At 41.1% G+C, this 12175-nt stretch overlaps 1 protein-coding gene across 1 annotated transcript in view; it reads right to left on the bottom strand.

Moving 5' to 3' along the window:
• Positions 1-3185: 3185 nt before the first annotated feature.
• Positions 3186-12175, bottom strand: part of LOC115665878 ((+)-alpha-terpineol synthase-like) — a 50329-nt gene continuing 41339 nt past the window's right edge. Inside the window, exons 3-7 of the mRNA XM_056302457.1 lie at positions 4627-5002; positions 4286-4501; positions 3841-3979; positions 3477-3725; positions 3186-3344 (exon numbers count right to left, since the gene is read on the bottom strand). Of these exons, the coding sequence (XP_056158432.1) occupies positions 3186-3344; positions 3477-3725; positions 3841-3979; positions 4286-4501; positions 4627-5002 (1139 nt within the window). The remainder of the gene's footprint in view (positions 3345-3476; positions 3726-3840; positions 3980-4285; positions 4502-4626; positions 5003-12175) is intronic.

Below are 12175 nucleotides of genomic sequence, written 5' to 3' on the forward strand. Positions count from 1 at the left end.
TATTTAGATTTCGAATTTTAATAAAAATCCCAAAAAAAAGAATCACTTTAGGATAGATCAAATCATTTTCTTTAGGATAGAATGCATGTTGATTTGAGTATTTTTAATTCCGAATTTCATTGAAAAAAATACCAAAAATAAATCATTTGTCCGTCATTAGAATTAGGTCACGTCGTCGCATGACATATAGTTCGCATGCTAGGTTGCATTAATTGCATGTCATTTTTTGCACGTCATTGCATATAGGTTAGTTTGTATTTTAATAAAGCGCAAACCCTAAAGAACACTTTGAGTGCCTTGCTTTGTTAATTAGAAATCATATTAGAATTGTCTGTGTGATTTTCTACTACTAATGCAGACGCTTGCGTTGTTTTAAGGTACGTCGTTCTCCCAATCTTGCAATTTATTTACTGTTTTCTTGGGTGTTAAATTGGTGGTTTGCGCACCCGCATGAACACCTCACATGTTAGTGATTAGGTAATAAAATAGATCCAGACTGCCTGCATAAATATTTTTGAAAAGAAAAGGTACCGAAAGGGCGTTAGACTAGATCTAGCGTAACCAAGTCCCCGAGCTTAGAATCTCTGGTTCGTAGGAATAAAACATATCTTTCTATGTTTTATTTAGGTTTCTAATCGACCTACCACAAATAGATTAGTGGCGATTCCAAGTATGAAAACTTTTGCATATTAAAAACTTAAACCCTAAGTCGCGAATTGGTAGAGCTTGGGAGGGCCCGAGTTAGGCTTAGTCTTAATAATCCATTAGCCTGAGAAATTTTAGGTCGCGATAATAATCTTATAAGTAGTCTTGGTCAATTTTAATCTTACACCACAACATGTGAGAGGTTTTTATGCGGGTGCACAATTATGAATGTAAAACTCAACAAATCAATGCGATAAATAAATTGCTAGAAAAAGACAAACAACCCTGATACATTCGTATCAAAGCAAAAGCGAGACTTTATTATCGTCCAGTACACCAAGCATTCAGCAAGATGTTAACTGAAAACCAAACAATAATGCATGACCTAAACATGATTCCTAAATGCAATGCCAATTAGTTATTTTTGGATTTTTCTTTCACAACGAGCATGATTTAATTTAAATTATAATAACATGCATTAATGAATTAGAATGAAATTCTAAATGACGTGCAAGCTATATCAATGACTTAAATGTAACCTACATGCTATCTTAATGACACGAGTTAGGATTAACTACGAATTAACCCTATTATTTAATTAGGTGAGATTTTTTTTTCATTTTAATTAAAATTAAATTATATGCAATGCATGAGATGCAATAATTAATTTACATGACATGGCCCTACAGTATATGATTACTAAATAATATGTAATATATGACATAGGAATTATAAAACTATTTCTATATGAGATATGCATGCTATATTTTGTAGATTTTCTTTAAAAGCTAAAATAGAAAACTGCCTAAAAAATATGATGACCTAAATTTAATTAGGAAATAATTTATATTAAATCTCAATCTAATCAGGTAATTTCCTAATTACTACATGATTTCCTAAAATATGTAATTCTATAGGAAACTTAGGTGGTGCAATATATTATCCTAAATGCAATGTAATATTTTTTTTGTATTTTTATTATATGAATGTTTGCTAAATGAATAACATATGACATATAAGGCCTACATGATTGATGATATATTAAGACTTCGTTTATTTCTCGGAAAATGTGACATTTATGGAAAACGACAATATTTTTTGGTATTTCGCTGAAACCTGAAAATGAACTGGAAAATATTTTTCATTGTTTGGTAAGGAAAATTTGATTTGATTTTCTAAATAGACACACATTATCGGGTGCTAGTGACTTGCACATAGGCAGCTGAAGAACCGGCTATGAGCAGTTGGGTTTCGAGTCCGACCTCGATGAACTTCGACTCAGGTGCCAGGACTCGAGCCTAGCCTTGATAAACCCGGGCTCTAAGGTCTTGATCCTGGCCTCATTGGACCCGAGCACAAGAGTTGGGGGCTTGGGCTTGGGGACTGTGGTCCTGGTCTCAACCTCAATGGACAAGGGTCCAGCCTCGATGGACTTGGTTGTGGGCACTGGGGTCTCAAGCCTAGCTTTGATTGACTTGGGCAGGCGCCGGCATCCAAAACTTAGCCTAGATGGAATTGACCTGGGCCCAAGACTAGGGACTTGGGTCGGGATGTCGTCTCAAGTCCGAGTGCCGGGGTCCCAGGCGTGGGCACTGAGGTCCCGGACCCATACTCAATGGACACGGGAATGGGGCGTCGGGGACCCAAGCCCAGCCTTGATGGACTTGAGCCCGGGTGTGACCTCGATGGACACCGGCCCGGGCGCGGCCTCCATGGATGAGGGCCTAGGTGCTAGGGACCCGGACACTAGCACCGGGGTCATGTATCTGGGTTTGGGCGTTAGGTCTTGGGCCCAGGCGCTGTGGACTTGAGCCTGACCTCAATGGACCCGAGCTCGGGTGTTAGAGATTCGGGCACGAGCATCGTGGTTCAGGTGTATATCAAAGTGTTTTTCGATTATTAACTTAAACCAAAGGACGATATAGAAATATAGCACTATTGTTCATAATTATCAACATTTCAACCTTTTTGATGGTTTAGTGGACGAGCTGCAACTTCAACCGTCGTAGTCCAACGAGTACGAAATAGCCTCGCGCTGTTCTGGACATTGCGGCACCGTTTTGACTGAAACTCGATCCCACCGTTTCAAATTGCATTGTTTCGTCGTTGGTCAAAGCTGACCGGTTTTCTTTGTCGCTATATATTCATTTTCTTTCCAATTTTTTCTCCAATATAAAATATTCGACATATTTAGCATAATAATGAAGATAATCACAACAAATATTATTATCAATTACGTATATCAGCCACAACACAAAGCACGGAATAGCACGTGCTTCTCCGGCGAATTTTATGGAGCTCGTACAACGAACATCAATAGACTTCAATTACAACAGTTTCAATGTCTTACAGCTTCCGGAGCCACCCCGAAAGCTAATAATAACACGTAAGATTATAGGCTCTCTCCAACAGCGGCACCTTTGTAGTAATGCATCCCTAATCAAGGGGCACGGGTTCGAATAAAGCCGTCACAAGATGGTCCTTGGTTTCGTTATCGGGAAGGCCGTGTCCGTGTCCATACTGGTAAGCTCGTGCCAAGTTCAAACAAGCGCCGAGAAAAGGCGTGAACCCAGAAAATGGGTAGTCCAGGTCTCGTGCACCAAATGCCACACGTGTTCCCGCGTGGCCTCTTCCGAAGCGCCGGTTTCATTTATGTAGCTTTCGAGCACCTTGAAGTTGTCTCCTCGTGCCAATTCATACTGTGCATGGACGACATTGATGTTTTACAAACATAAGTCTCAAGAATAGCACGTCATTCTGAACACATCGATGTCGTACTTTCTCTTCATAAGCGATTAATTACAAGAAGGATAAACGAAAAAGTAAGTTACCGATGAGGTACTGAGATCATTGTTGAGTCGAAGGATCTTGGCAGAACAATGCATGACACTCGGGATTTTCGACACGTAATCAAGTCCCTCTTCGGTCAATTTTTCCGTGGTTAGGAAATAGCTGCCCAACAGCATAATGAGCCCTCCGATTGAATCCACCGCATTGTCCATGTACTCCTTCAGTGTCGGTTTAATCCCCTTGTTGTACCAATTGACCTCCTTTATGTAGGCCTTGCATTCATCCGCCCACTGTAGGATTAAAATTCGAAAAGTGAGTTTCATTACGAAAGTTAGAAGTAGAAAAGCGAGTTGCCCTCCACGGGCTAGAAATTATTAGGCGAAAGATTTAGCAAATCGAGATTACCACTTTTCGCATGTAAGGAATGGTGTTGATCCCTAGCTCTCTCATCGTCCAATACCCAATTTCGTTGGTTGTATTGTACAAGGCCATGAAACTATCCCTTATTGTTGGAGGAAGCTTATCGATGTCTGTGATGTCCCACCTAAATAAGATATCACCATTTCAACATTTTGTAAATTTTATCATCACTCGATACGTTTTTAGTGATAACAATGAAGGTTAAGTGCTTACTATTACTTTATTTGCCCAAACCAATCAATTAATTAGAGGGAAAAAAAAGCTACTTTAAAAAGTGATATGTTCAAAATACATCGGAGAATTTATATCATATAATTTTTAGGATTTGTTTTATCCCTCGCGTCATTCAAAGACTAATTAATCGCCTACCATTTCTCTTGGCAATAATAGTTACAAAAGAAAATGATGATGGTAATCATATTATACTAACCTGACAATGAAATCTGTTAAGAGTTCAAGTTCTTCCAGAGTCCCATATACATCATAAACGTCATCAATAAGTGTCACCATACAAAGGAGCTTCGTCGTCATTTCCCTGTAAGCTGAATATTGAGGTTCGAAAACCAGTGCGCAGCACCAAAAATAGCGTTCCACTAGCCTGTCTCTAAAGAAGGTCATCTTGTTCGCGCCAAGTTCAACCCACCACCTGAAAAATTTGCCATACAACGACTAAGTCGATCTGAATGCGCTCCTATATGTTTGGTATTTGCATGAATTTGTATCCTCACGTCAAATGCATCTATCAACTATATGTAGAGTGCTTACGCATACCTTGCCATATTGCTAACTTCCTTCTTGTGGACTGATTGCACTAAATTGAAGTCAATTTTAGCCAATCGTAGTAAAGAGGGGATCATATCACCCTGTTTCTCGTACATGTCCATGAACCACCGAGCCTCCAACCTGTTTGGCCTCCAGTGGATCGGCATATCTAATGCATGACTCATGTGGCTCGCTAATATAGCGGGAACTTCGTCGAGGTTTAGATCCTTTAGATGCTTGGAAGCAAAGTTCCTAGCTTCATCAAGTATGGTTTCACCTTCCAATCCATGAAAAGAAGCTTCATAAAGACCAAGAAGCCCCTTCACATCCTTATTGAGCGAGTCGTTGAACGTGCCCATCTTGTTCATAGACCTTTGAAACACATCTATACGTCCAACAAAAGGAACGGTAAGGTAACTTTTGATACATCAACATGATTCACGAAAGGGTAATAGGTGGTGACTACCTTACTGCACGTTGTATCTGATGTAGCTAGCAAGGATCACCTAGAGAGGGGTGAATAGGTGATCTTAACCAATTTTTAATAATTTATGCGGAAACAAAATAAATCACAGAAGATTCTGAATAAAATTCAGATTCAAGACAGATTATATAGACGGTGCTCTTGATGTGCAGAATGTAAAGTAAGAGATAATGGATAGAGAATCTGCACACAAGTTTATAGTGGTTCGGCTTATAGCAAGCCTACGTCCACTCTCCCACACTTACAGCCTACCGGCTGAATTTCACTATGTAATCAAGAGGAATTACAACTTCTGATTGTTAACACTCTTGTGTATAATAGGACTCTCTATCTCACACAATCACTCTTATAAAGTGTCCCTCAAGATCTTAATGTTTTGCTCAGAACGACAAGAGAAATGATTGGAGTATGCTCAGACTTTGGACTTGTTGATTCTTGATTATGTGTACCTTCTGCTGCTCGTTGATCTCCTTAAATACTCCTCTACTAGCCATTGGACAGCTTTCAGAGGATCATCTTCCAATCTTCACTTTGGACAGATTTGTATAATAAGGATTGAGTAGCCGTTGGATGACAGATTCTGAATCCTGCTGATTCTGGTCGCCCATACAATCAGAATCTTGGTTTTCATAAGTAGAGCTTTGTCCGTTGTAATGCATTCTTGTCGTGATGTTTGATTGTCAATCAATTTGATTGAGATTGAGACAATCAGAACATTCCTTCTGTGAAATCCATGCCAGATCACTAGCTGTTGTGTTTCGTTCTGAATTCTGCGTCCGAAGAAATTCCGCTGCCCGCGCTCGCATCCGAATAACTTCGCTTCGCATCTCGCATCCGCATCCGAACTTCGCTGCCCGAATCTCGTAACCTAGATTATGTGTGTGATATTCCGAATTTCGACCCATTTTTGGGATTTATAAAACGTGTAATTCGTCAGTGTGCTTATAGTAAAATCTCGCCCGGGAACTGATCACTCCCGGTTATTGATTTTAAAATTGAGATTTCGCTAGAATCGCACTTGATCGAATTTGGCCGTTATTTAGAGCCCAAACTTTGGTGTTGAATTTCTCGGAGTTACGGGACGAATTTAATTGAACGGTGTCGATATTATTATGGCCCACCTCGATATTGCACGGGATATGTGGAAAGTGAGTTTTTGACCGGGTGCGGATTTGGGCTGGTAGACCTCTCTTGCGGTGTGTTTTTATTAATACCCTTTGGCCAAATCCTAAATTATTAATTAGGAATTTTCGGGGACCGTTAGATCGTTTTTGGATTCGAATCGTGGCCATTGGATCGCGATTATTGCGATTTGACTTTCTCTCTCTCTCTCTCTTCCCTTTTCCACGCCGGTCTCCCCATGCGTCTGACACCACCACCTACTCCCACCAGCCCCCATCATTTCTCCTTTCTTCTTTTTCTTTTTCTTCTTCTTCTTTTCTTTTCTTCTCTTCTTCTTCTCCTTCGCGGTCCTCTTCTTCCGCTCGGCTTCGCTTGTTGCCGCGCCTCGCCGGCCCGGCCTTCGTCGGACTAGCTCCGCCACGCGCCGCCTTCTCGCTGCCGAGCCGTCGTTACCTCGGCTCCTCTCCCCCGGGCCGTGCAAGACTGTCCCAGCCACCCCTCGGCCACCTGTCGCGGGATCTGTCGCCAGCGGAGCTCGCCTCCCGCCGGTCCGCCCACGTCTGCCTCGCTGCTGCCGCGCTGTCCCCTGCTGAGACCAACACCGCCAACCTCCATTTCTCGCTCGACTCAGCCTCCAAGCCGCACCGGACAGCCACCCACAGCAGCCGCTTCCTTTGCCGTGCTCGTTTGTCGCCGTTCGTCGTCCGTCCGCCGGCCGCCGAGCCCAAACCGGAATCACCGTGGACCGCCCTCGTCGCTGCCGTCGTCCTCGCGTCATCGCCGGCGTTAGCCGAGTAAGTTAACCCCTAATCTCGTGTTTAGGGCGTTAAACTTGCTTAGGGTAGTTTAATTTATGTTTAGTTTGTGTTAATTGTGGGTTAGTGGTTAATTAATTGTGTTTAGGGTATAAGTTATTGATTAGTTTATTGTTATTGATTATTATATGAAATGTTATTATTTTCGGAATTTAAATATTATTTTATTAGTTAATAAATTAATTCCGAATTAAATATTATTATTTTATTATTAAATAATTAATTCCCGAAAATTAAATGTTATTATTTTCGGAAAATTTCTAGCGTCAAATTGTGATACCAATGTTGGTTTTCGCCGTATAAGTTGGCGTATTTAGGAAATGATTTGAATGATTTCAATTCGAGGAAATATTTTGACATTTTGGAAAATTAAATTATTTTCGGATATTATTAATTAATTAATTCCGAATTTAATTTATTGTTATTTCGGAAAATTTATAATTTCAAATTATGATTTCTAGCTTGAATGTTGGCGATTTTGCCGCGAATTGTCGTATTAAATTGATTTTATGGCAAATTGTTTGATCGAAAGTTTCTGTGGAAAATTTATGAGACTTTTGGAATTAAATTATTTTATTCTGTTATGCCAAGTAATGTTAGTGATGCTTGGTGGTTGATATTCGTGTTTGATATCGAAGCTTGTGAGAATTGATTGACTGCTTGCATGTGTGGCCACTTGGTATTATTGCATGACATTGAGGAGAGCACGATTCATGTATGCATGGGCTAATTGAGAAGATAATAATTGGCCGGAATGCTTGTGTGCTCGTGTGGTCACACGTTGGAACCGTCTTTTGTGTATCGCTTGACGATGCTCGATTTATCGGATGCCCGGGGATTATCCGGAGTGCCGATCCCGGATGCCTTGTCGCGGCCCGAGGCCGGACTCGATGCTCCTTACGGGATACCATCTTACTGTAGATCGTTTGATGTTGCCGTATTGGAATGCCGTCTTACTGTAGATCGTTTGACGTAGCCGTGCCCGACGGGGCGGGACGGAGCCCGGTTTTTACCGGTAGACCGCCATCTTGCTGCGTATCGCTTGATGTGTGGTGGCCCCGAGGGGGCGTAATAACTGGAATACGTGTGATGCATAGTGCCTGATTATGTGGTAGAAACTGCTAGGCATGGTATGGGACGTGCTCAAGTGGATTCTATCTTATAATCGGGACACGCCCGCTTGTGATGCATTGATGCATGAGTAATTGATCTAGATGCTTCGAGTTTGCGACATATGCATTTCATCAACGAGTGTCCCAAGGCGAGGTAAGGATGCCTGTGATTGTTTAATGATGTGTTGTTGATCTTGTATTGCCCGGTTAGGGACCCCGTGCGAGTTAGCCTCCTAAGCGGGGCTTAGGTCGTTAACTTATTGAGACTTTCGTCTCATTTGTTGTTGTTAACCACTTTTCAGGCCGTTAGCACGTTGATGCACCCAATTAGTTCAGGGTGTTCGGAAGCTGGTTTTTGGAGTTCGACTTGTTGGTGGAGTAGATTAACCCTAACCTTTGTCTTTTGCTGGCTTTTTGTGGTAGCGCCCGAAGTGGGCTTGCAAGTATGTTCCCAGGGGTTAGTCAAGTGAATATTAAAAATAGCTTTTATTATGGCTGGTTTTCCTCTGCTATCCCTGATTCGATTATTGTCTGGGGTTTGTTGTGTTTGTGATCGTTTCCGCTTGCGTAATTCAAAGATAAAAAGAAAAGGGTCGGCGACGAGTCCTGGGACGTCGCATCATAATGACCATAGCGGGATGTTGCGTGTCCGTAGGGTTCGGGGCGTGACAACCTCATCCGAATTGGTATCAGAGCAAGGTCAGCTTGATCCAAGTTCGGTCGAGACCTGGAGTGATAAGGTGCGATGGGTTTTGGGATAGTAAGTTAGGAAAACATTATGTGCCTGTGCTTGGTTATTAGATTTCTTGTTTTTCAACGGATTGTTTATGGTTCCTAATTCGTTTTTGGAATTGGGAAGCAAGGAGGTTTAGGGATGAGTTAAAGCCCGATATTAAGACCCACTGGTGCCCCAGAATTTGAAGGATTATGATGAGTTGTATGAGAGGGCACAGTTAATTGAAAGGAACCTGGCTGAGAGGGCAGCCTCGTCTAGATCATGGTTTGTGCCAAACAAGGATAATCATTGGATTGGGAAGAAATTGATGACAGGGAATAGGTTTCCCAGCCCTCCTAACGAGAAAGGTAGTATGAGGAAATTGACATTCAATTCAAATGGTGTGTGCCGCTTTTATCATAGAAGCCGTGGATCAGCCCCGTGCTTAGGGAAGACGGGAGCTCGCTTAAGATGTAGCTAGCACGGCCACCATGTAAGAGACTGTCCATAACAAGCCGCAGGAGCGCATGGACCAGTGCAGCAGGTAGGACAACCTGCTAGGAATGTCTCACCAAACCTGTTGATCCGACCCCAAATATAAGGAAGGGTCTATGCTGTCGCGAGGAAGGAGGCGGAAGACTCGCCTACCATAATTATAGGTATAGTCTCGTTACACAACCATGCTGCTTACGCTTTGTTTGATCCTGGATCTACGCCTTTGTTGTGGCTAAGCAATTTGTGGACTTAGTGGGGTTAAATCCGAAATTACTGAGAGTGGTCTATAGTATTTCTGCCCCTTTAAAGGATAGCGTAGTGTCCGCAGTGGGTTGTGCTAGTTGTAAGTTATCTGTTGGTGGTCGTAAAGACAACATAGATTTAATTGTTTGGACGATATTTGACCTCGGTGCGATTATTGGGATGGATTGGCTCACCAAGCAATGAGCCACAGTAAATTGTTATCGTAAGACGATTCAGTTTGAGCCTATAGGAAGCGTTGGATTTGAGTTTGACGGGAATCGAGGAGGACTATCGATCCCTTTGATTTCGTCACCTAAGGTTACTCGGATGTTAGATGAGGGTTACCAAGGCTATTTGGCAACTGTAGTTGACACTTTGGCAGAGGAATCAAGGATGCTAGTATTGGTTATTTTGCATCAAGATTGATGTATTTTAGAGGTATTAAGTTTAAATTTTAAGCTCTGATGGTGAGTACTGATCTTTTGGATGTTTGGATGTTATCCGCAAAGGTCTTCGAATGAGATGGATGAGTTTTGATTATTGGTGGAACTAGATGAATTGGCCAAGATATGATTTATAGAAAGTAAGTTATGATTTTGAAAACTAAGTTATGATTGATTGGGTTAGGCTGCGATCTTCTATTGGAAAAAAGAGAATCTATATCCAAAGTCTTGATGTATCACATGAAGATACTTAGTATGATAAGTAATGACCTTGGAAGTTATAAGCTTGAGTTGTTACATGTGGTGTAAATTCACTTGTGGTTTATAGGTTGAAGTGATAGGTATGTTCCTCATGATTGTAGGATCCAACTTAATTTTAACCAGTTTTGTGGAATTAGAGGATAAGGATTGTACCCTCTTTAAAGGAAAATGGCTGGATGCTTAAGTTGTAATATTAGAAGTGATAAGTTGAATGATGATTCTCGAGGTTTAGAACTTGGGGAACATTGAATAGAATATAGGTAAGTTTTTACCTTTGGGAGATTTGAGGAGCTGAAGTTATTCAATTAGTTGATGATCATTTAAGTAATAATATTCACGTTAAGTTATGTGGAATTGAGGACAACCTCTTATTTTGATGATTTGGAAGATGATAGTCACTCATGTCTAAGAGTCGATCTTTCAAATAGTGATCAAAGACAAGTTCTTACTCAGGCGGTATCAAACTTCATGGGGACAAATACAGTCAATTGCTTAGGAGATAATGAGTTCGACATTCGAAGAAATTGATCTTTTTCTAAGTATTATGATTGGAAGTATTTTAGCCATTGATTTAATATTCTGATTTCGTGAATCTCCAATTGGAGGGAGAGGTATTCTTAGGTTATTTCGTAATTAAGATGATAGAGATCTTGATAGATTCATTTATGGTTTCTGAAAGTTCAGATCATGCTGGATATGAAAGATGCAATACATTGGAGGTCAGGTAGATTGTTGGTTGGAACGCAAGCGAAAATGCTAGCGGATGTTCTTAGTCAGAAATCTTCAATGACGGTGGTGAATATGATTAAGCGGGAATGGAATTTGCTTAAGGAAAATTCAAATTTGGAGTCTAAGCTAGATATGAATGAGCTGACGAGTGTGATGGCTTCACTTAGGATTGAACCGGAGATTATGTAAAGGATTAGAAAAATGCAGCAATCAAATTTTGGGATTACAAAGGGTTGCAAAGAAGTAGCAGAAGGTAGAAAGATTGGAATTTTCAAGTACCGGATGATGAAATGGTAAGGCTTCATGGACGTCTCCGCGTGCCCAAAGAGAAAGGACTTAGGAATGAGATTTTGTCAGAAACGCATAAGAGAAGATATAGTATCCACCTTGAGAGTATGAAAGTGTATCGTAACCTTCAACAACATTATTGATGAAGTAGAATGAAGGTTGATATCGCTAAGCACGTCTCGAAGTGTCTGGCGTGTCAGCAAGTGAAGACCGAACGCCATAAGTCTGCAGATATGATAAAACCTTTAGAAATTCCCAAATGGAGATGGGAGCTTGTTATTATGGATTTTATACAAGGATTGTCAAGAACGTCAAGTAATCACGATTTTATTTGGATAATAGTGGATCGATTGCCTAAATCTGCGCAATTTCTGGCTGTGCGAGTGGACTATACATTTGAAAAGTATAAAGGCTTATATGTTAAATAAATAGTGCGACTGCACGGAGTGCTTGTGACCATTGCATCGGACTGAGACCCAAGTTTCACCTCAAATTTTTGGAAGAGTCTCCAAGTGGCTCTAGGAACAAAACTTCAGTACAGTAGTGCACTCCACCCACAAACGGATGGACAATCAGAACGGGTGATTTAAGTGTTAGAGGACGTGTTGCGGGCATATATGATTGATATCAAGGATAATTGGGATGAGAAGTTACATCTAGTAGAATTTGTTTACAACTGTTTTGAGAAAAGTATTAACATGACCCCATTTGAGGCCTTATATGGAAGGGCTTATGGAACATTTGTCTACTGGGGCGAGGTTAGAGAAGGGAAGTTGGCAAGATCGGAGTTGATGCCAGTTATAACTGATTCAATAAGGGTGATACGCGATAAGCTAAGGACTGCCCAAAGT

This window comes from Syzygium oleosum, unplaced genomic scaffold (genome assembly GCF_021117445.2).
Source record: "Syzygium oleosum isolate NSW1041296 unplaced genomic scaffold, Sole_v2.1 Sole_v2.23, whole genome shotgun sequence".
NCBI lineage: Eukaryota > Viridiplantae > Streptophyta > Magnoliopsida > Myrtales > Myrtaceae > Syzygium > Syzygium oleosum.